The sequence below is a fragment of the Nyctereutes procyonoides genome, unplaced genomic scaffold, assembly GCF_905146905.1.
Source record: "Nyctereutes procyonoides isolate TBG_1078 unplaced genomic scaffold, NYPRO_anot_genome, whole genome shotgun sequence".
Taxonomy (NCBI): domain Eukaryota; kingdom Metazoa; phylum Chordata; class Mammalia; order Carnivora; family Canidae; genus Nyctereutes; species Nyctereutes procyonoides.
Genome location: NW_026575048.1, coordinates 14,853,831 through 14,879,072, shown reverse-complemented (window position 1 = coordinate 14,879,072; position 25,242 = coordinate 14,853,831). Strand labels below are relative to the sequence as shown.

The 25,242-nt window shown below is 34.6% G+C and overlaps 1 protein-coding gene across 1 annotated transcript in view; it reads left to right on the top strand.

Moving 5' to 3' along the window:
* Nucleotides 1–24,548, top strand: part of WDR35 (WD repeat domain 35) — a 57,362-nt gene extending 32,814 nt beyond the window's left edge. The window contains exons 13-27 of the mRNA XM_055327519.1: nucleotides 1,227–1,296; nucleotides 2,311–2,364; nucleotides 4,212–4,321; nucleotides 4,793–5,003; nucleotides 10,154–10,234; nucleotides 12,611–12,747; nucleotides 13,305–13,508; nucleotides 14,341–14,487; nucleotides 15,397–15,529; nucleotides 17,435–17,545; nucleotides 18,877–19,041; nucleotides 19,916–20,056; nucleotides 20,704–20,860; nucleotides 22,939–23,179; nucleotides 23,480–24,548. Coding sequence (XP_055183494.1) covers nucleotides 1,227–1,296; nucleotides 2,311–2,364; nucleotides 4,212–4,321; nucleotides 4,793–5,003; nucleotides 10,154–10,234; nucleotides 12,611–12,747; nucleotides 13,305–13,508; nucleotides 14,341–14,487; nucleotides 15,397–15,529; nucleotides 17,435–17,545; nucleotides 18,877–19,041; nucleotides 19,916–20,056; nucleotides 20,704–20,860; nucleotides 22,939–23,179; nucleotides 23,480–23,630 — 2,113 coding nt within the window. The 3' untranslated portion in view covers nucleotides 23,631–24,548. The remainder of the gene's footprint in view (nucleotides 1–1,226; nucleotides 1,297–2,310; nucleotides 2,365–4,211; nucleotides 4,322–4,792; nucleotides 5,004–10,153; nucleotides 10,235–12,610; nucleotides 12,748–13,304; nucleotides 13,509–14,340; nucleotides 14,488–15,396; nucleotides 15,530–17,434; nucleotides 17,546–18,876; nucleotides 19,042–19,915; nucleotides 20,057–20,703; nucleotides 20,861–22,938; nucleotides 23,180–23,479) is intronic.
* The last annotated feature ends 694 nt before the right edge of the window (nucleotides 24,549–25,242 follow it).

Sequence of the window (25,242 nt, the reverse complement as noted above, 5' to 3'; positions counted from 1 at the left end):
ACCAGGTTGATCTTGCTCTGAAACGCTCACTCAGATTGGCCTTTCTTGCAGTACTCTACTTGTTTTATGAGATGGAAGGTGCTCACAAAATCTCTTAAAAGACCTCCTATTCTGACCTTTGACTTTTATTTTGTGATAACTAAGTAGACATATTAGCTGGATATACTTAATAGAAATGTATTAAGATGTAGAAATCTGGCACCTCTGAAATTATTTTCTCTTTTTAATATATTTTCTTTCTGCATTTGATACATATCTATGTAACATTTAATATCATTATATTGATGAAAGTACAATTACGATTTCAACTTGATAAAAATTTCATAATATTTTAAAGATAGGAAATGGTTTGATTTTTTTGTGACTGTATTCCATGTATGATTTCTTGATGATCAGGCTCTGTGCATAGTGCTTTACAAACCTCACTTTATTTTTGCCTCTTAAAAAACCCTTCAAAGTTGCCCTTATTCTCCACATGGAGAAATTGTGGCTCAGAGAAGTTAATTAACTTGCCCAGGGCTTCATAGCTACTCTGATGTATCTTCCCTATTCCGCCCCACTCATTTTAATATTTTTTCCAGCAGACTTAGAGCACCTGACAGTGTGTGGCACTGTGCTAGGCACTGGAGACATGGTCTTTGCCTCCAGGAAACTCATCAACTGGTGGGAGAGACAAAGTAATAGAGATACGGTGGTGTGAATAGTATTATATTAAATGTATCAGATGGGGGAAGTCCAAAAGTAGTGCATCTTCATAACACAGGGAACAATTCTTTACTTCAGAATAAGAATTCCATTAACTACAGCTTCCCAAGTTTATTTAAGCTTTATTAAGCATATCAATAGAAGGGAAATTATGGAGAAATAACAGAAAAACTTAGTGTATTAGAAATTATTCCTGAGTGATACTCATTTGCAGAATAAGGTAAAATATCTTTTGTGGCTTAATGAAATTCATTGGAAATATGTGATTCAATGTTCAAGTATTTTTTTGGCAGAACTTTCAGGAATGTAACACTTGCATAACTAGTAAACACCTGGTGGATGATTTCTACCTTTGTGGGATGCAACTGTGTCAAGAACTCTTTAAAATAATCAGGACGTTTATGTTATATAATAATATTCATGGATGTCATCCAATCCTTTAATTGTTCTAGAAATTAGGAAATGGTATCATCTTTACTTATTAGACCATCTTTGAAATTCTCACTTTTTTTTCCCCTCAGAATTTATCATATTGATGATACTCCTTCTGGATCTGTGGATGGGGTGCTTGATTATAGTAAAGCCATTCAAGTAGGTGATCTTATTATTGCCAGCAAATGTTGATATCTGTAAATTTGGAAATACTGTAACTTTATTTTGAGATCTGAGGAAGAATTTTTTTTACTAAATACCATCTTATTCTAGTAATTCTTTAAAAAAAGTCTGTCTCAAAAAACTGTTTTCTAGGTCTGCTTTTTTTCTTTCGATTCTTAAAAAATTTTTGAAATAATTATAAGCTCACAGGAAGTTGTACAGATAGCACATAGTTTCTCTTTACCCTGCATCCCTCAAAGGTGACATCTTCTATAACTAGGATAATATAAAAAACAGGGTATTGATATTGGTGATGACACCATTAGCTAGACTCCCACCCCATTCCTTACCCAGTTTTCCCATTAATGTACGTGTGCATAGTTTGAGGTAATCTCACCATTGGGAAGGGACTTGCCTCCTGCTATGTCTTTTTTTTCACACTTGCTTTCCACCCTGTGCCTGCCCCCTGGCAACCACTAATTATCTCTAGTTTCCTCACTCTGAGAGTTTTTTAAAGGAATGGAATCATGTTGCATGTAACCTTTTGAAATTGGCTTTTCTGCACTAAGCATATAAGCACCTGAGATCCACCCAGGTTGTTGCAGTGCTGTGCTACTTCCCCTTCCTCATTCTGGCCTTGGCTGGCCCTTCTGCCATCTGTTCTTTTATGACAAAGCTCAGGTTTTTGCCTCCCCGTGCCCTTCTGTGTAGGTGAGACGTTCCTTCCTTTGGTGTGCTTGTAACTCGTGAGCACACCACTACTTTGATCATACTGTACTGTAATTAGGTGTTTGGTTTGCCGTCTTCCCCAGTAGGCTTTGGAGGAATCCTGGAGGGGAAAGATTTTATCCGAGTGTCTCTCGTGCTTAGTTCAGTATCTATCACGTAGTAGGTGCTCATTAAGTAAATTTTAGGTTAAATACATTGAAGTATTCTTAGTGAATTGCATACTACCTTATACCAGATTACTTATTCAATAAATATTTGTTAAAGAATAATGATTTATTTTAGGGCACCCGGGACCCAATTTGTGCCATAACTGCATCTGATAAGACACTGATTGTGGTAAGTTCAAAAAAAAAACTAGCATTATGTATAATAATTGTTTAAATTAGAAAAATAGAGCAAAGTGAGCAAATAGAGCAAGTCCAGTGTAAAAAATAAGAAAATTCTAAAGATTGCCTCACTAATTGTTAAGCATTTGCAAAAATAGCTGCTTATAAAAGCAATAGAATAGTGGCCAGTTGGGGAGAGTTTGACACTGGGTCGAATGACCTTACAAGTTGGCGGCAGGTGTGGAGTGGAGTGGATTGGATAGCAGTAGTAGGTCTTAGAAAGCTTCCTCCTCTAGATGGCCTGCTATTTTGTGTTGGAAGAAGTGTTTTGGCTCAGGTACTGTCATAAGACTTAAAATGAAGAGGTGATGTGTTTGCTAACCAATAAAATGAAGAAGTCTAGGCAAATTTTTCAAATAAAATCGATGTTGTAGTGTCTTTTCTTGAGCTCTGGCATTGGAAAATACTAATTTTAGAACTAAATGTTTACTTTAATATTGTAATGCTGGTGAAGTCATTGAATTTGAATTATGTAATCAGAGCCTTAATAGTGTGTATTTACAGTTCTGGTTACGTTCCTTAGCCATTAGATAATTTTATGATGGACAAAATCTGAAGAATGTAGTATTTGTTTTTCCTCATCAGTATTTTTAAAGCTGTTTGTCTTACAGAGCCTCTTTTTTTCTTTTTAGATTTTTTTGCTGTATGGCAGGGAGTTTTTGTTTGTTTGTGTGTGTGTGTTAGCTGTGTTTCTGACATTTGCAGAAAAAAAATAACATGCAATTCATAGCAATCACAAAAATTGACTTAATTCCTAAATGACAGAGTCTACCTATAAGAAACATACTCAGATAGTTTTAATACCAGTCAGAAGTTTTAATGGAGAAAATATCTTCTGCATTTAAAACTGCTTTTCACTGTTGAAATGTAAAAGGTTTTAGAATAATTACTTTTTCAAACATTCAAAGCACAGGACCCCTTTTTTCAAAAAGAAGATCTTATTTCATACCCCAATATGGTAAATCTTCTGAAACCCATGCTTCCCTTTTACATATTAAAGTATATTCTCCCTCTCATCCTTCCAGCCTTTCTGATAGTCCTCTCTTGAGAATCATGCTGCAAAAACAGTGCTGCTCTGATTAAAAAGGGGAGAGGGAAAGATTGGCTGAGCAGAGCCTTCTGCTTTGTCCCATTGCCATGGCCAGAGGCACAGAGCATTTGGAAACTACAGTTCTCTCCTGATCCTTATACCAGCTGTTGATCTGTCAGCATTAAGGCTTGCACAGAGTTGCATAGTAATTTATAATCTGTTTTATTTTTAGACCCATTTAAACTAATACTCATTGTATCACTGCTTTCTGATCATCTCCCTTTGCCTCTAACTAGTATCAGATAAGTGGCTATAGCGTAAACATGTAGACTTTCAGTAACAACTGTTTTGTATGGCGATCTTACATTGGTTTTTCATATATATGAAATTTAATTCAGTAAGTGTTTTATATTTTAGCTTTTTTGTGTACCCTGAATATTAACCTAGATAACAACTGTTAAATAACCCTTGTTATTTCTTCCTTGTGATGTAAGACTTTATGTATTATTGAACAGCTAGATTCCTGACTTCTTTTGAATGCCAAATTAAAAAAAAATCAGTTCACCTTCAGCTACTTTTAACGGGTTTTAATTAAATTAGGAGATATATATGCACTCAGCAATGTGATTTAGTATTAGAATTGGAAATTAGTTATGACACTATCACTTTGGTTTTGAAACAAATGTATCAACATATAGAAAGGCCTGTAGTTGTAATTTAATTTTATTATGTAAATATGCTTTAGTAATCAAAAGTAATTTCCATAGGGTCGTGAATCTGGTGCCATTCAGAGATACAGTCTTCCTAATGTTGGTTTAATTCAAAAATATTCCCTTAATTGTCGAGCCTACCAGTTATCCTTGAATTGCAACTCTAGGTAAGTCTGGAATTTCTCCTCATGTAGTTGTGGGGTATAGAAGTTATCAAGTGGGATTGTTGGATTTATGTAATAAATACAAAGACGTGTGTTGTAAGCTTGTCTTATAGTTCAGTGTGATATTACTATACTAGATTTGTATTTAGATAAGTGTATTATACTGTGTTTAGATGGTTTTCTCTAATTGGGCAAAATATAGAGATTCTAATGTAATAGTTTAAATTGTTTGCATGTCAGTTGCTTTAATTCTTTTGGATACTTTTTCCTCACAAGGAAGCAAAACGGAGAATAGTCCATGTCTTCTAACAAATTTATAAAAATTCAACCAGTTATTTCTTTAAAGCCATTTCTGTCTTCTTCCCAGTTTTAATGAACTGATTTTGCAGAAGAACAGTAACAGGTCGTAATATTTGTGATTGCTGATCGTCATTTTACAATTTTGTTTCCCTTCTCCAACATCATTATTTGTAGTCGTCTGGCTATCATAGACATCTCAGGAGCTCTAACATTCTTTGACTTGGATGCTCGGGTAACAGACAGCACAGGACAGCAAGTCACTGGCGAGTTGTTAAAATTGGAGCGGAAAGATGTCTGGGATATGAAGTGGGCCAAAGATAATCCAGATCTGTTTGCAATGATGGAGAAGACAAGAATGTATGTTTTCAGAAACTTGGATCCTGAGGTAAACACAAAAAAAGGAGCATTAACAGTACATAAATAATGAGCCAGATAATCAAAACGTGACTTTTTCCCTTTGTTTCCTTAAGAGGTTTGTTGGTGTTGGCTGCATGAATTTCTGAAAAGAAATAGAAACATCTCTGTGGAATTGTAACATATTTGGTCTTGAGTGGGAATAATACTGATTGTTTAAATATTTTCTGCTTTCTCTGAAAGGCACTTCCTGAGCATTTATCTGTTCTTTTTAGAAGATGGAGTCATGATCTCTAATATAGTCTTTATTTTTTACTTGTCAAAGTTAAGAAAAAAAAATCAGTAGTAACGTTTACCAAAATTGCTTAAAACAACCTAACCAAAAAAATGCTGTTTTGAAATTGCTTTGTGCTTTTATCTTCTTTGCCTCTCTATCTACTTTAATCTGTGCTTCCTTGGTCTTATTTATATTCACACCAATTCTGTCAGCCACGAATCCTGGACTTTTTCACCCTGATAATTTTATGAATATGCAAGTGTGGACTGATTAATCTACCCTCTCTGGCATATCAGGAAGCCCCTTGCTCACTTGTTTTAAAGTTCTATTTTTGATTTTCTCCTTGCAGCTCACAGCAGCTAATTTTTCCTTTGTCTGTCTGCATCAGCATTTGTGTTTAGGAAATTCAAAATCATTTGAGTGGTAGCCTAATCAAAGCATCATTGAAATAAATCTTTTATACAATTTTTGAATAATTAATACATTTTCAATTGGGAATTTTCTTTATGCTTGATGTACCCAACAAATGTAAATATTAAGAGGTAACTTGATAAAGGCTGTACAATTGATGTGTGGATCTACAGTTTCCTTTTTGGAAAGAAATTGAATGCTTGGGTCCCTGAGGTGCCAAAGATCTTCTAGAGTAATTTGCTTAGTGGTAAACTATTTGTTCCTTTAATAGCCTAAATTATTTTCACATTTCCTCATTTTAGCTCTACTCAGTGTCTGTGGGTTGGGAATTGACCTGATATAAATTGCTCTCAAGGGCTTTGTTAAGGGGCACCTGGGTGGTTCAGTGGTTGAGCTTCTGCCTTTGGCCCTAGGATTAAGTCCCATGTCAGGCTCCCCACAGGGAGCCTACTTCTCCCTCTGCTTATGTGTCTGCCTCTCCCTGTGTGTCTCTCATGAATAAATAAATAAAATCTGTTTAAAAAAAGGATTTGTTAAAACTTTTAGGGAGTCTTAAGGATCTTTGTGACTTTTAGTTTCTGGGTACTGTTTAAAGGAAAGGCATTTGAGGCTGCTGCTGCCTTTAACCTGCAAGCAGGGGCTCCTACCAAGGGTCCAAGGGAAATCTGATGCTTGCCACAAAAACAAGTGTGAAAATTTGACAGGTAACCACAGGATAACCTTGAGAATGGGAGAGGAATACTTTTTGAACGTTAGGGTCCTTTTTCTGTCATTGGCCCTGAGTGTCCTATGTGAGAAATCATATGCCTGGACAGGTGAGAGTGTTGTGCTGGGCTGTTTATAATGTGTGTGTGACACACCAGGGGAAAAGATGTCTTGGCCCGGTGCAAAGTGCTTCTTAAGTAGTTTTAACAGAACAGCCTTTTTCTTTTCTCTTTGCTTTTCTTTCTTTCTTTCTTTCTTTCTTTCTTTCTTTCTTTCTTTCTTTCTTTCTTTTTCTTCTTCTTCTTCTTCTTCTTCTTCTTCTTCTTCTTCTTCTTTCTTCTTCTTTCTTCTTCTTTCTTCTTCTTTCTTCTGAGTTTGTTTTCTGCCTTGGCAAGTAGTTCAAGTTATGTTGGATTTAAAACTAGATGAATTTCTCTCATCCTTACCACTGACTGGATTTCTGTATAAACCCTGCCATTCTTTTCATTCATGAGGACACTGGCTGGCTGTGAGCCCTGCTTGGTTAGTTACTCTGCTGTTCATTCCTGTAGCTGCTTTGACTGATCACGTAAGGACACACTCTTCAAAACAATTTACTGGGGCTGCTTTAGGACATTGTATTCTTTTATTATTCAGGAGATAGGCTATCGTTTGACAATTAATACTGAATACCTTCTTATCCATTTGAGTGGTGTTACGAATTCTAGATTCATACCTTTCCTTTAAGTTGTAAAGTTTTCTTCAGATTATATGTGGAGAAAGGGTGCCATTTGTATGTGAAGTTGTAATTTACTGATAAAACACACTTTCTTTGAGAATTTGGAAATGAGTAATTTAATGTTGGTATTCCCTGCTTGATCATTTTTATCTCCAGTGACCCTCTCAAGGGACTCATTCAGCTTTTCTAGTCTTTTTTTTTTGGATCTTCTCTCTCATTGGTGCTATTTCATATTTGTATTCCTTTCATATCTCATATTTTTGTCACTCACCCTCTCATTTTTATACACCTCTTTACCAAACAAGGGGTTTCCACACTTTTGAATCCATACCTTCATGTATGCATAATTATTTATTTAGAAGTTATATACATGTCCTACCACATTAATAAAAATATATTTTGAATCATGTCCCTGAAATAGAAATTTTAAAAGAATGAGAAAAAAAAACAGGAAGTAAACCTTATTTTAAAATGTCATAGTATTATGGTTCAGGCTACCTTTAGCTGATATCTCAGGCATAATGCACACTTTATATAGAATATGGAATTATGGGATCCCTGGGTGGTGCAGTGGTTTAACACCTGCCTTTGGCCCAGGGCGCTATCCTGGAGACCCGGGATCGAATCCCATGTCGGGCTCCCGGTGCATGGAGCCTGTTTCTCCCTGTGCCTGTGTCTCTGCCTCTCTCTCTCTCTCTCTCTCTCTCTCTGTGACTATCATAAATAAATTTAAAAAAATGAAAAAAAAAGAATATGGAATTATTAACTTAGTAAGTATAAGTCCCATGTTTCAAGTAGTCTTGATAATTTCCATTTTTTAGCTGACTTTTTGTCAGACCTGATTAGACTACAAAGGTTTTCACTCTGTAATGTGGTTAACCCTGGAATTTATGCTAGGAGTAAGAAGGGTGACTGTTTGCTTGCTCTCGCATTACCAATATTCTGCTAATTCACAGATTCTTTGCAGGAAGATTTTTAAACGACAGGTCCAATTTATGAAGATTAGCTAAAAATTATGTACTATAATCCTTAAGTCCTCTAAGTCTGTACAAACTTCGGTATGTCACAATATGCTAGAAGTGAGTGGATAAGCCCTTCACGATACCTGTTCTGTTGTCCATGTTGAGACCTTCTGAGTTATGTACTGAATAAGAGTACTTAATATAGTATAGATTGGTGAAGTTGTAAATACTTTCTTGATAAAAACAAACTTGTTATGCACTGCATAGGGGAATGTGTCCTGCTTTTGTCAGCCACTGGTCTAAAACTTCAGTTGAAAGTGGATGATATCTAGTGAATTTTGGAAAATAAAGAAAATTAGTTGAGATCCCTCAAGCAGAAGTTGACTTTTAAAAATCTGAATTACACAGATATTTGCATATTTACTTATGTGCCAATAATCATAGATTATTTTGGAAGCTCTTAATTTTTGATCTCTCCTCCTACTGTATTTTCTTCCTTTCTCTGTTTTTGGTGTAACTTTTTATCCACGCATTATCTTTTATGACTTTTTTTTGGCCACCTTGCTTTGTGTTTTATCTAGCCAAAAATAAAACCATTTTCTAATGATAAACATTTTTATACAGGTATATTTGGATACATGTAGTATCAAAATAATTAAAGGGTACAAAAGGCCTCTATAAGAAATATGTCATTATATACTTTTTTTTTGAATTAAATTTGTTCTGATTCTCTCTGGATGTTCATTGCTCATAAAGACATATTTTTTGCCTTTACATAGTACAATTTTTTTTAAGAAATAAAGGATTTTGTAAAATTTTCTCAATCAACAATTTTTACTTTTTTTAAAAAAGATATTTATTTATTTATTCATGAGAGACACAGAGAGAGGCAAAGAAATAGACAGAGGGAGAAGCAGGCTCCCTGTGGAGAGCCCAATATGGAACTCTATCCCAGGACCTGAGATCATGACCTCAGCCAAAGGGAGATGCTCAATCACTGAGCCACCCAGGTGCCCCCAATTTTTATTTTTTAAAAGAAAATAATCACCTTAAGACTCAATAAACACATATAATATGTATGCAAGAGCCCTAAACTTCGACATACTAAATGATTCAACTTTTACCTGTAATATCCATCTTTTTAGTATCTTCCTATTACAATTTTTGTAGTTTCTATCATATGAAGAACTAAGTTTCAGAGTCATAAATTCAGTATGTTTTTCCTTTGGATTTTGCTTTGTGTTTCATGATATACACATAAACACATATTTTAAAAAATTACATTCTGGTATTATTTCCATTACTAGACATTATTTTATCCTTTCTACAGTGTTCTTGGGGGTAGTAAGTATATTGAGAGTTTTCTTCTCTTTGTTTACATAGTATTTATACTTAACTTTTTCTACTACGGATTTAGGGCAGCTCACTTTACATTGTAATATGCATTTACTACACTTGATTTCTATAAGCCTGCATCACACTAGGATAAGAGACAGACCTGTAACAGACTTGTGTATTTACAAATTGGCAAATTAAGTCTTCTTATATAGACAATCTATCAGGAATGCTCTCTGGTTAATGTTACAGAGGGTGGACTTTCAGTATGGTACTTAATTTCTTTGATATATGTACTTACATACAAATATAGTGCTGGTCAGGTAAATTTAAAATTAAATTTCCTGTTGCATTGCATGAATAAGAATTATCTAGTGGTATTGAGAAAAATTAGACTGATATTAGATGCTATTAGGGAAGTAATACTGATTACATAAGGTATAATAATAGTAACGTGGCTATGTAAAGAGCATTTTTCCTTTTTTTTTTAAGAACATCTTTATCTTTTAAAGATATCTACTGAAATAGCTAGGGGTGAAATGTCATAATGTCTATAAATTTACTTGATTTACTTTAAAATACTATAGCCAGAAAAATTGAAGCGTATTTAGAAAAATGTTAATAACTATTTAGATGATGGGCATATAGCTGTTAATGACATTTTTTGTACTTTTCTGTTGGTTTGAAAATGTTGATAATAAAATATAAAGTCACATACTAAATGAAGGAAAATTTTGTTCAATTTAACATAACATGTGTTTTTATCTTTAAAGGAGCCCATTCAGACTTCCGGATATATTTGTAACTTTGAGGATTTAGAAATTAAATCTGTCCTTTTGGATGAGATACTGAAGGTAATTCTTAAAAAACAATTGTATTTCTGTTGCTGGCTTGGCTGGATTTATGTTTTCACCAGGCAGTGTGGTGTCCCTGTTAGGAATGTGGATCGGCCCTGCTCTGTCACTTGTACCACTTTAGACAGGTTCCTTCACCTTTTTGAGCTTCATTTTCCTTTCTTGTTTATGAATCTCAATTTTTTGTCTCTAAAATATGGATAATAGAACCTATCTTACAGGATTGTTACTGTGTAAGGTAATGTGTAAAAAGCACTTACCACCGTGTTAGCTAGGATCAAGAACTCAAAAAATGATAGCTAGTTGTTTTTGTCATTGTTTTTATATTAATAACAGAGGTACTGAAATTTGACAGTTTACTTTAGTCTTCTGTAATTCTAGGGTAATTGAGTAACTTTTTGTTTGCAGGGCTACTATCCTATTTTTTTTCAGGCTTTATAAAATAATTCGTTTCTGATTTCAGATATCTTTTTGAACCTCTACTTTGGCCTTCCTTGACCAACTTTTGAGAATTTCTTTTCTAAGAATATATTGAAAACAGTTTTACCTTTGTTTTATACTTTTTCTGTGTACTTCATCCAGTTTTTTTGAATACTAGATTTTTATATTTCCAGAGTTAGTTGCAGTTAGTTGTAGCATGTTTTCATGTTTGGGTTTAATATGTAAATTGTACCCCTTTTGTTATAACTCACTTTTTTTTCCCATGAGAAATTTCTTGGAGGATTAGAACAGAAGGAATGCAAAAGGAAAAAGAAGGAATTTATTAAATTTACATTTACTAAAGTACCTCTCAAAGGAAGTGTTCATTTGTCATTTGTCATTATATATCATTGTTCATTTGTTGTTCCAACCATGCCTGGTACATATTACACAGATGTCATTTTTAGATGAAGAAGGCTCTTAGTGAGTAAAATGATTTACCAAAAGTTCATCTGTTCATTGACTCAGGAAATGTTTACTGGCAGTCAGTAAGACACAGTTCCTGGCCTCAAGTAGAGGGGTTGGGAAGATAGACAAGAAATTCAGCAACTAGACAAGGGGTGGGGGTGCTGTCGTTCAGTTGGGAGATGTATCCCTTCAGAAGTCTGCAGTGAGAGAACATTGGGTCAGTTCTGAGACTGTGAGTAATATGAATAGCACAACCAGGCATTGTGCTAAATGTTTGATGTGTGTTATTTAATCCTTACAACTCTAGGAAGTAAGTTTGAGTATTATCATCATTTGTTCAGATGAAGAATCTGAGGCTTGGAGAGAGAAACTAATTTGCCAGTGACACCCAGTTAGCAGTAGGCAGAGACATGATTTGACTCCCAAGCTGTCTGGCTTCAAAGGTGGTGTGTGTAATTGGTAGTGCTGCAGAAATGAGGAAGGGAACGGTCATGGGGATGGTTGGCCTGGGTTATAAGAGGCCTTGTGTGCCTTCTGTGGAGTTTGGACTATATCCTGGACTCATTAGAGGCATAAAGCAGGAAAGTGACATGATTGGGTTTCTATTTGGAGAAGTTGGAGGGGGGTATAGCAGATTTTAGAAAGTGTCACATAGCCAGTGAGCATTGGAATTAGGATTTAAACTTAGGTCTGTTTGAATTCAAAACTCATGCTCTTTCCATACTACTTTCTACAGTGTGCCAGGGATTTCCTGGAGAATATTTTAGTTTCTACATGCATTGGTTTGGTTGCAGGGTGAGGAGGGGCACACGCAACTCAGTTCTGGGAGCCATTACTGATTTTTCTAACTTTCTTGTATGTTCCACTTTTTTCCCTTGGAATATGTAGGATATTGGTGAGTTCATAATTACTATTTTCTTTCTTTGCCCATTAGCTAGCTCTTTCCTGCAAGGCTGGCCTTCAAAATTTTTTATTTTCTTTTGGAGGGGTCAGCTTGCAAAATTAAAAGAAAAGAGGTGATGAAAACTTGCTCTTTTTCTTTTATTTGCTTGTCTGCTGCCCAACAGCACCCGGAGCAACAGTTTCATTGCCTCTGGCAAGGAAAGAGGAGATTAAGGCATGAGGGGGTAGAGGCTGCCACACATGTGTTTTCTGCTCTGGTGGAAGCCACAAGCACTTTGGGCAAGGAGAATAGCGGCTCCTGGGAACATGACATTTAAGCTGAGGAAAACAAGGCTGCATAATTTTAAGAGACCCCCTTCTTCCATCACTGCCCTATTCCCCAGGGCAGCCTCATAGCCTCAGGAGGAGTGAAGCTGGGTTGTGGGTGTTTTCTAGACAACTCGGAAGACCCACACATTGGAATAGCTTTTCTTCCCATTTTTGGGTTATAACATGATGCGGTTGTTTGTGTGTGTGCGTTTTCCTGTAAAAAAGAAACACAACTCTAAAGGCAGTCATTTGACTTTTTTTTCATGTTACTTTTAGAATCCCGAACATCCGAACAAGGATTATATAATTAATTTTGAGATTCGGTCCTTGCGAGATAGTCGAGCATTGATTGAAAAGGTTGGAATTGAAGATGCATCTCAATTCATAGAGGATAATCCACACCCCCGACTTTGGTATTTAAAAATAAAAAATCTGGGGCGCCTGGGTGGCTCAGTTGGTTAAGTGTCTGCTTTCAGGCTCAGGTTATGATCCCAGAGTCCTGGGATGGAGCTGCATGTTGAGCTCCCTGTTCCCAAGGGTGAGCCTGCTTCTCTCTCTCCCTCTGTCCGCCAGTCCCCATGCTTGTACCCGCCCCCCCCCCGTCAAATAAATAACTAAAATCTTTAAAATTAATTAATTAATTAATTAATTAATTAATTAAATAAAATAAAAATCTTCCCCGAATGACTGGTATATGCTTTTAAAGTCTTAGCTCTATTGTTCCCCACTCTCGTGGTAGCCTTTGTGGGGGTAGACTTCCATTCTTGCTCTTCTTTTTAAAATACAGAAATTCATTTCAGATTTGGGAGTACTCAAAATGAGCATAATATTAAGTGAAACGTGTATAAATATGTTAATGACTTCCCACCCTGTTTAACTGAAAAAAATTGGTATACTAATTGAATTCTGGTTCAAGACTGGTTTATCTCAGTAATTGCAATAAGCTTTTTTTTTTTTTATTGTAATAAAGGCGTCTGCTGGCTGAAGCGGCTCTTCAGAAACTGGATTTGCACACTGCAGAGCAAGCATTTGTGCACTGCAAAGATTACCAAGGCATTAAGTTTGTGAAGCGTCTGGGCAATCTGCAGAGTGAGCCCATGAGGCAGGCCGAAGTTGCTGCCTACTTCGGCAGGTTTGAAGAGGCAGAAAGAATGTACCTTGATATGGACAGAAGGTAGGTAACAAAGGCCCAGGCCCTGCTCTACTTTGGCATTGGTGATTTTTTTTGTACAAACGAGGAAGGTACAGTAGACTAAATAAATGTATCCTACCATGTCTTTAGAAGTTAATTTCAGTTTTGATTGCTAGCTGGATATTCCACACATCCCTTATTAATTTACATTTTATAATTCGGAAACAGTTTTCTTTTCTGTTTTTATATATATTATTGGCTGGCCATGGGAGACTTTTTCATTTGGCCAGAAAAAAACATAAGACTACAGAGACTGGGGGCTTTTATCCTTTATGCAGCTCAGTATTTGGGTTTTCTTTTTTGGTTTAGGCCTTTATTTTTTGTTGTCAAGGAACATGAAATAAAAATGGTATTTAGGGATTGATTTTTATTCTTTATGTTCATTTTAGATTTATATAAAATAATGTATGAACTTCATTTCTTCTAATTTTTGTTAATAATTACTTGTACTTCCAGGAGTCCCGACTATAGCTTCAGCCCTGAAAAGAAAGATAAAACCAAATTTGTTTATATGTGTGCTTTTTAAATAAGCCTGATTATGTCTAAGAAATTGATGAAAATAAGTTATTATTATTTAAATCATTATTTTGCTAAGAAAATTGGAATCTAGGAAAATAAAAGGAAATTACTTCTTTTTCCCTATTTCAGATTTTCCTCATTGTTTCCTTCCTGATTAAGTTTCTAAAATGTTTGGAGAGGTACCTTGTCTGTCAGTTCACTGCTGTGTATTCTAGTACCCTAGAATTGAACCTAGCATGTGGTAGACAGTTGATAAATATTTGTCAGATGAATGAATAAATGCTGTCATTTGCAGAGATCTTGCTATTGGCCTCCGGCTGAAATTGGGAGATTGGTTTAGAGTACTCCAGCTCCTGAAAACTGGATCTGGTGATGCAGATGACAGTCTCCTAGAACAAGCCCACAATGCCATTGGAGACTACTTTGCTGATAGACAAAAATGGTAGGTAGCCTATGTGGACCACCTCTTCCATTCATGTGGCACTTAATATGGTAGCTGCCTGAGTAATTCCCTGTGACACAGTGCTGGGGAAATTGAAGGCCATCCTCCTGGATCCTAAATTCAAACGCCTTTTTTTTTTTTGTTTGTTTGTTTTGTTTTTCCTTTTTTTTTTTCAAACGCCTTTAGATTCACATTAGAGAGCAAGAAATCCTTAGATAAGTATTGTAAAACTTTGGAGTTTCCAGACTTACAAAACATGTGCTTAGCTCCAGGCAGCTTTTTACTGTTTTAGACCACAGTGTGCATTTCAAAGACATTTTATGATTTATTTCTGAAAAAGTTAAAACAAAATTTTATATTTGCTTGTTTTATTATAGATTATTTTCAGAAATCATTGGCTTTTATTCTTAAGTTTTCATTTTGATCAGTATTCTTATTTATTTACCTCAGGGTTGGAAGTACAATATATCAGATTACAACAATATTTCTTATGAATATCCAAAGAATGGGGGCACCTGGGTGGCTCGGTTGGTTAAGTTTCTGCCTTGGGCCTGGTTAAGTGTCTCCCAGGGTCCTGGGATTGAGTCCTGCATCAGGCTCTCTGCTCTCCCTCTGCCTGCCACTCCCCTTGCTCATATTCTCTCTATTTCTGACAAATAAATAAATAAATAAAAATCTTTAAAATAAAAAAAATATCCAAAGAATGTTGCAACTAAAATATGCTTCACGGTCTTTAGATCCCCCCCCCAATTTATATATACTTCAAAGACACTGTAACTGAAGATGGTAACTAGAGTAATACGAGTAATACTAGGAATTCTAATGAAGGAATGTTTTTGGTGAAAGTGCTTATTTATCAGGAGATTCACATTATTTTTAAAAGTTATTGCTTTCTAAAATTTTCCATAGGTTGAATGCTGTACAGTATTACGTACAAGGCCGGAACCAGGAACGTCTAGCTGAATGTTATTATATGTTAGAAGATTATGAGGGATTGGAGAATCTTGCCAGTTCACTTCCGGAAAACCACAAGTTGCTTCCAGTGGGTATTATAAAAGTTAGGTTTTAGAGTTATTAGGTTATTTTATAATGTATCCTCTGCCACAAAGAAAATTTAAAATGAATCTATAATCTTATAGTTTCTTTGATGTGGGATGATACTTTTAATTGTTAAAGCAATATGTCAGTGACAGAATGCTTGAAAATGGAGGGAAAATTAGTCATATTCCCACTACTTTAATATGTTCACAATCTATGGTAGTCTTGTCAGTTTTATAAAATTGCTTTTAAAGTTAGCTGAATGCATGAAATATTTCCAGTTAAAATGATAACTTATCAGAGATTTGCTTCAAAATGATCCAAGCTGGGTCTGGGGATTAGTGTGTCTGAATGTATTTGAAATTTGCTGTAACAAAAGTTTAAAAAGATAGCTTGACTTTTATTTGGCTATTTTTCCCCCCTTTTATGAGGTTATATTAACAAAGTATTAATGTTAAAAAAGAGAAATAAAAAGCAGAGTTCTCTGGAACTTTGTTTTGAATGTTCTTTTTAAGTGTCTTAATTATTGAATGATGTTAATGAGTCTATGTATTTTTTGTCTTATCTAAAATGTAAATCAGAGTTGTATAGTATCAGTTCTACCACAAAAATTTTGTCAATTCACAGATGAATGAATAGAATTCTGAAAGTTCGGTTTTCTCTATTGTGAATTAGAGCAGTTTTCCCTGTAATAATGGCATTTTCATGTACCTTTATTCTCAATCTTGTTTTTTCTTGAGTAGGAGAGAAACTGAAATTATTTTTAATCCTGGGTATTGGGACAGGTTACCCTACATTAATGTCATCTCTTAGGTGTGTCTGATGATGCAGAAAATAATGTTGCTATAGGATATCCAGAATAGTATTGTTGCTGAGTAAATACTAAGCAAAAGTAAATATTAATTATAGCTATAATAATAATTAATTAAAGTGATTAAAACTTTTTAGTAGTGTAAACTTTAAATCACATTTTTGGAGGAGTTTTTAATAATATGGTAAAATGTACCTAATATTTAAGTAGGAAATTCAGGGTACAGATTATATGTAATATGACAATACATACTCACAATACAACTCACACATACATAGATTCATAGAACAAAGACATTAGGAAATTACATCAGACTATTGAGATAAATTTCCTGTGGGTAGTAAGATTATCAGTAACTTTACATTTTTGTGCTTTCTAACTTTTTTTTTTTACCATTAGAATGTGTTACTTTATAACCAGAAAAATACAAATAGTTGAGTCCAAAATGTACTTTTATGGTTTTCCCAAAATACTTTCAAAGTAAGAATGGGGAGAGAAAAGCTCTGGCCAAATAGATATTCAGAAAGAAAAAGAAAATAGATTTTTTTCAAAATGAAGAGAAAGCCGGATGGGTATGGTCTGTTTTGCTGTGGTTCTCCCTTACCACCACCCTGCAAGGCAGCTCTGTCTTGGATCTAGCTTCCTGAACTCAGGAATGGCCAGCTTGTCTGGGGGCATTTCTTTAGAGAGGTATGTGAGAGCTCTGTGAATGTGAGATTTCCCCTAGGCCTCTAACAATGACCATTGATTATACCATCACTTGCCTTAAATGTTTCTTTTACACACTAGTCTGGGGTTTGTTTCAGAACTTGAAAATTCTGTAAAGGTGCTACTATACTGAGAGAAGAAAAGAGCGCAATGTATTCAGGACCTGGTTAAAAATCAGATCTGTGAGCCAGTGAAACACTGGTTTTATAGAAAGTGATGCCTTAGCATCCTTTCTGATTTGTAGCCTCTGTCCCTGTGTATGTTTCAACGAAAAATGACTGTAACCACCAGTAAATTTAATATTCCTGTGTCCCTATGGAGTTTTGTAAATGAAAATAAAAGTGATTTCCTTGGTCCGTGAAATCTGATAGTATTGTTCTGTCCTTACAGGAAATAGCACAGATGTTTGTGAGGGTCGGAATGTGTGAACAAGCGGTAACTGCATTTTTGAAATGTAATCAACCAAAGGCAGCAGTAGATACCTGTGTCCATCTCAACCAAGTAAGGAACTGAAAATTAAAGTCTCTATTCATCCTTTTAGGCTGTTGCCAGTATAGGCTTGAGGTGAATTTTGTGAAAGGAGCTAGATACTCCTGAAGACCTAGAAAATGTTGGAGTTTGTGCTTACCTCTTAAAGTGCTACCATTAAGAGTGACCCGCTCATAACTAACTCAATATGAGGACAAACCCTGTGCTTCTAGTTTGGCAAGTTTATGTCTGGAAGTAATTTCAGAATTTTCTGTATTTTATTAGGGTTTTGTTTCCAAAGAAGGACTAGTTAATGGTCATTGCAAGAGGAAGGAATTGAGTTACCTTATCAATATTTATTTTGGCAAATCTATTTTCCTGTCTCTTTATAGAAAATATATATTTGATATTTTTAAGAGCTGGAATTTAACTAAAAGTACAGAATTGTGGGAATTGTTGAATATCAATGTATTCCTTCAAGTATTTTCTTGAAGTATTTTTTTTAAAAGATTTTATTTATTTATTTGAGAGAGAGTGAGAGAGCACAAGCAGGGGGAGGGGCAGAGGCAGAGGGAGAAGCAGGTTCCCCGCTGAGTAGGGAGCTGGACGCAGGCTCCTCCCAGGACCCCTGGATCATGACCCAAGCCCAAGAGAGACACTTAACTGACTGAGCCACCCAAGTGCCCCCCTTTTGAAGTATTTTATAAAGCTCCATTTGCCTTTTATTTTATTTTTTTAAAGGCTTTATTTATTTATTTATTTATTCATTCATTCATTCATTCATTCATGATAGACACAGAGAGAGAGAGAGAGGGAGAGAGAGAGAGAGGGGCAGAGACACAGGCAGAGGGAGAAGCAGGCCCTATGCAGGGAGCCCGATGTGGGACTCAATCCCAGGATTCCAGGATCATGCCCTGGGATGAAGGAAGGCACTTAAACCGCTGAGCCACCCAGGCTGCCCTCCATTTGCTTTTTAAAAATAACTTTTAAATGTTAAATCTGATAGGACATTTTCTTAACTGAAATTGCGTATTTTCTTTTACTATAAGCAAATGTAGCTTTTTCTCAATCTTTGCTGGTGCAAAAGTGAATTAAAATATTGTGATTATAAACGTTGAGGTTTTCCTTTTCTGATGTACTTAAGCAAATTAAAGGCTTAGATCATTTAATCATTTTGACACGTTTAACTTATAAGACATAATTGCTCTTATTTTAATTAGTTATTTAAAATATATATACCAGTTTTTTATTTTGATGTATTGTTATTTCTTACTATAAACTGAAAGCTTTATTGTATGAATTTTATGATATATGTGACTTTAAATGCTTAGGTAACTGAATGGTAGGTATATTTTTCCCCTTAGTGGAACAAAGCTGTTGAATTGGCTAAAAATCATAGTATGAAAGAAATTGGATCCTTGTTAGCGAGGTATGCGTCTCATTTATTGGAAAAGAATAAAACTCTTGATGCCATAGAACTCTATCGGAAAGCTAATTACTTTTATGATGCTGCTAAACTGATGTTTAAGGTAATATAATAATCTTGGTGAGTATTTGGTATGTTCTAGTTACTACTAATGTTTTCTTGTGACTAAAGAACACATTTTCCATTTTCTTTGAAAACAAATATTTGTTATAGCAAAATCCCTCTTGTTTTATTAGTACTATAACTGTGCATTATCTTAGTATTATTACCTTTTACTAAAAAGGCTGTTTATTAGTGTTAGCACCTTATTGATACCTAAACAATTGAATGTTTACTTAATACTGAAGTTAGCAAAGAATTATAGAATTTTCAGGGACCATAAATTCCCTTAACTGGGAATTAAATCCTGTTGATAATAGAATTTTGAATCCTTTTAAATGTATACATTTTAAAGACATGACATTTTTTCATAATATGCATTTGGAAGGAAGATGAGCAGTACGGTATTGATGTATGCAAAATTTACATCCTATTCTATTTTTTTTGCCATTTGACTTAATGAAACAGGAAAAATTCCCCTCAGTCTTCTAAATAAATCTTTATTTCTTGTGGCTGTACCATGTTAAAGTCCTGTTATTTCAGTGTACTTGGAACATCATTTTAAAAATCTTCCTTATAGAAAATGCTACCTCTTCAGTGAAACCTCTCTTCATTGTGACTTAATTATTTAAGAGCATTTGTGATTTTTCTGGGATTGTTATGAGTTGTAACTCTGTGGCTAAATGCTAAGGGAAGAATAGAGGCCTTATAAACTAAGGAAAAGAAAATGAGTTTTAAAATATTTATCATAGATGAGTGGTGTTTATGTTCCATCCTACTGGTTTTCTCTTTTTTTATTAAAGACCAAATTTCAGAAATGATTGTACAAATATAATTTGATTAAGGAATGTCTTCCCAAATTCTTTTAATGTTTAAAGATCGCAGATGAAGAGGCAAAGAAAAGAACTAAACCTTTACGTGTCAAGAAGTTGTATGTCCTATCAGCTTTACTCATAGAGCAATACCACGAGCAAATGAAAAATGCCCAAAGAGGAAAAGTTAAAGGAAAGAGCTCAGAGGTAAGGTAGAAGAACATTCTAGAACATGAAATCATCTGATATGTTTAAGAGAAGAAAAAAAAACAACTATCAAACTTCTCATTAGGGACAGACCATTTAATTTGCTTGTTTGCATTTATATTCTTAGAGTGGGGAAAGGAACGACTGACTTGGAATTAGTACTCACACTGAGAAATTTCCAATATAAATGCTGAGAATTTTTTCTGCAAGACTAATCTGTAGCCTTTGCTTTAATTTTTTTATGTGGTAAATCATTTCTAGCCAGTGAGTTTTAGAAACTTCTCTAGAATATGTATATTATTTTATATATAAATGAATCTCTTATTAACTTAAAGTTTATACTCAGTTCTCTTTTAAAATTTGACCACACCATGGATCACAATGTATTATGTGTCAGATCACGAGGCCCACTTTTACCATCTTGTAATTTTGTCAATTATACCTCAGTAAAGCTGAAAGAAATTTTTGATTATACTTGATTAAAAAATTATGAATTCTAATGGAGAGATTAAATCAGTAGTGACAGTTTTGTCATGATAAAATCAGCTTACTTGGATATTTTAATGTCTAACCAAATCAGAAGCTATCTTCACTGGAATGACTCTCATGGTTATGCTGACAAAAATGTGGTTCTGCTTGACTCATAGGCTACTTCTGCTTTGGCTGGTTTGCTGGAGGAGGAAGTTCTATCTACAACTAGTCGTTTCACAGATAATGCTTGGAGAGGGGCTGAGGCTTACCACTTCTTTATACTTGCACAGAGGCAGCTGTATCAGGGATATGTTGACACCGCCCTCAAGACAGGTGGGCATATGACCTAATGTATATAATATGTCTAAAAATGATAAATAATAATGTATATAACATGTCTAAAAATGATAAATTGAATGCCCATATATTAATTTTGATAACACTTTTATCTATGGGTTTATTTTCATGTTTGAGATTTGCTGTTTGCAGTTTGTTTTGTTTATTCCCCTTTTTGAAGCTCTTTTAATTTTTTTTAATACACAGGAAGTAATAATTATGGTTCACATTAAAATCAGAAGTTTGAGATAAGCAAAAGAAACATCTATAGCATTCACTATTCTGTTCATCCAAAGTCACTCAATAGCTCAGTCCGTATGCTTTTGAATATGAATATATATATATATAAATTTGTTTTTTTATGATATCAGGAGTATAACAGACCATACCTTTATGTCGTTTTTGAAAAACGATATGTTGTAAAATATTTTCATATTAATAGATCTTTCCATAGCATTAAACTTGTTTTTAATAAAATGTCACTTATGTTAAAAAATGAAATTTATGTAACAATTTAAATCAAAACCAAAAAAATACAAAGAAAAAGGTAAAATAATCTAATAACTTGTAAAATAATCTTATAACTCAGAAGTAATGATTACTAACATTTGGGTGAACTTTCTTATAGACATTTCTCCATGTCTACAAAATTGTAGACAGTTTTCCTTAAAATAATATCTTACAGTATATGTTGTTCAAGAGCTTGCTTTGTACTCTATGATGTATATTGCAGTCATGTTTCCATTTTGACAAACATATCTTGTGGTACCATTTGTATTAACAAGGGGACTGTAAAGGTTTTTTCTAATCGGTTATTATACATTAGAATCAGTTTTATTTTTGTATGTTTATAACTGACCTTCATTTAATTTTAACTGATTAATATGTGGTATAAATTATGAAGTTATGTTTTAAAATGGTTGGGTTAGGGCAGCCCAGGTGGCTCAGCGGTTTAGTGCTGCCTTCAGCCCAGGGTGTGATCCTGGAGAACTGGGATCGAGTCCCATGTCGGGCTCCCTGCATGGAGCCTGCTTCTCCCTCTGCCTGTGTCTCTGCCTCTCTCTCCCTCTCTCTCTTCCCTCTCTCTCTCCGTGTCTTTCACGAATAAATAAATAAAATGTTTAAAAAATAAAATGGTTGGATTATATATAACTTATACACAATTTCTAGACTCATAAGGCAAGTTAGAACATTTTTTTTTAAGATTTTTAAAAATTTATTTATTCATGAGAGACACAGAGAGAGAGGAAGAGACACAGGCAGAGGGAGCAGCAGGCTCCACGCAGGGAGCCTGACGTGGGACTTGATCCCAGGTCTCCAGGACCATGCCCTGGGCTGAAGGCGGCGCCAAACCGCTGAGCCCCCGGGGCTGCCCAGCAAATTAGAACTTTAACTTGAGAGTTTTCACCTACTAGATGAAGAAATCCATATACAATCTATTAATTCTACAGTACATTTTAAAGAAAGACTAGATCTCTAGTATAGAACAAGTGAAAATAAGATAATGGTAGCTAAGTTTAAATGGTCTGAACTGACAACTTAGAGTTCATTGTCACTTCTTTTTTCTCAAAGTTCTGTTGTTTCGGTGAGACAAAAAACAAAAAAAATGTGTTCAAAGAAATGCAAAGAAAAAAACATAATTTCATACTGCTTTGCTTTTTTACCAAAAAGAAACATGATGTTATCTTGAAAATTATGACTAGCAGTATAATACTAATTTACTTTTTCTGGATTGCCACAGAAATTTCTAATGTATTTATATGAAACAAAAGATATGTGTTTTGATAACAATTTTTATTTTTTTGTCTGTGTGTGTATTTCTAACTGGCACAGCATGTACATCATTTGGTGGTAGCTATTTTTGTGGCACCTGGGCTGTTGGCTAGTTTTACAGAACTGTGAGATCACGTAACTTACTTCCTTCTACCAGCACTTGGATCGCCCACCATTGTTTTCTTTAAGTTTATAAAAGTTCATGTAGGTTAAACTAAAACAGCATAACACAGATTCTTTTCCATGCATGATCTTGATACTATGATTACTTTGCAAAATCTGAACTGTCCTCTTTTTCTTAGCTCTTCACCTGAGAGACTATGAAGACATCATCCCTGCTGTTGAGATCTACTCTCTGTTAGCAATTTGTGCCTGTGCCAGCAGAGCTTTTGGTACTTGCTCAAAAGCTTTTATTAAACTTGAATCTTTAGAGACCCTCAGTTCAGAGCAAAAACAGCAATATGAAGACCTTGCTTTAGAAATCTTCACAAAACATACTCCAAAAGATAATAGAAAATCTGAATTGGACAGCCTTCTTGAAGGGTAGGTGGATTGTAACTAATATATATCATTCACTTATTAAAAGCTGGGATTTCTAGAAGTGTAATAGTGTGATATAATTATTTAGGCACTTAATTTTAAAGTAACTTATTTTATTTAGTGTATTAATGTTTTATTTTCTCATTGTAAGGAAAGTTTTTAATTGAAAGTTGCCTTGAGATGTTTTAAAATAGTTTATTTTTTATTAATAAATAGTTTAATTATGTATAATACATAGTGTAATAAATAGTTTAAGTAATTAGAAGTTTTAAAGTATAATTTTTTTCCTTCTTGCTTTTACAGAGGGGAAGGGAAACTGCCAACATGTGTTGCCACGGGAAGCCCGATCACTGAATATCAATTCTGGATGTGCAGTGTGTGCAAGCACTGTGTGTTGGCTCAGGAAATTAGCAACTACAATTTCTGTCCCTTGTGCCATAGTTCAGTGGCATAAAGAAATGACAAATTGCATATAACTGTAAAATATATGTAGCATATATATATATAGATAGCTATAACTGTATATATAATGAGGTTGATTCCCATACATTTTATATGAAAATCGGTATCATTATTTTGTAGTAGCATATTTACACAAAATTATATGTATAAATTATGTACATATAATGTCTCATATATATACACGTATATTATGTATACATATAATTTTTTGTAAAAATACAACTGTGGAATAATGATGCTGATTTTCATATAAAACATGGAAATCAACCTTATTTCCTTTCTGTTATGATTACATAATACTGTGATAATATTCCAAATGAGAAATTTTTCTCACAGTTTCAAGGTTACTAATTCATTAAAAACTTTGAGGGGAGGAGGTAGGAGAAGCCTGGGAAGTGTGGCAAAGGTGAATCTAGGGAATTGACATAACCTGTATTAGAAGGAGGTTAAACAATTGTTATAGTTAAATGAGCTCTGTTGCTAGCTGTGTTTCATTAAATAAGCATAGAATGTCTTCTGTATTTTATTTTCAGAAGTGAGAAGGCATTTTAAGATATTTTTTATAATTTGAATTATTTCAAATAGCCTTATTTTTATATAGCTTTTCCTTTTTTATCTACCCTTTTAGTCTCATCTGTGAGATGGCATTTAGCAGAAAACTTGGCTTTATTTATAATGATAAAATTTATACAACAATATCCATTTTGTAGTTATAGTTTTAATTGAAACATTGTCTCTAAGCAGAGATCTTCATTTAAACAACTCTAAGGTATGGAGAATGATTCTTTCCAGATAATGCATGTGTTTTGACTTATCATTAATTAAAAAAGAAAAAATTATAACCAGCAATGGGTATTTTCTTACCTGTTTTATGTAGCTAATAGTGTTCTCCACTTTATTCCCATGAACTGTGTCCTTTCATTTTGCAGCTGTGGACCAGACTCTAGCACTGTGTTACCACGATTACTTGCTCAGGTTTGGCTGATGTTTATTAGAGATAATAAAGGGACATATGTCACATTGGTATTGCAGCTGTGATACATAGGTTAGTCACCTCTCTCAAAGTGCTATGTTTTCAGTGCTTTAGAGACAAACCTGTTGCAGATTGAGAGTAGTGAGCTCTGAGAAAAGGTTTAGAGCCTACATGAGCTTACAGTAGCAGGCTCATATGCTTAAATAAAATGAGAGGACCAGAAGTCTTAGAAGTTTCTGTCTGGGTTTAAGGGCCTTGTTAGAAGTTACTGTGATACACTGTTAGTCTCCAAATGTACTACCAAGCAAGCCATTCCAGAAGTCATGGAACAGGAAGGGGTACAGACCAATGAGGATGCTTTAAATCACGCGGTTTATTGAATCAATTTGAAATACACAGCGAGGAATAAGGAGAAAGTGATTGGGCAGTTATTAGGGTAGTGTCAGTGGGGTAGAAAGATTATAGTACCAGGATCCTGGGCTATGTTCTGTTCTCATGTCCTGACTCCCATTTGCCCAATCAGCTTCCTTCCCCCTGATAGTATGGTTATAAAGATAGTATGGGCCAGAGCCGAGGTTTGAGCCAAGTGACACAGTCACATGGAATGTGCCTAAAGCTAGTGATGGACACT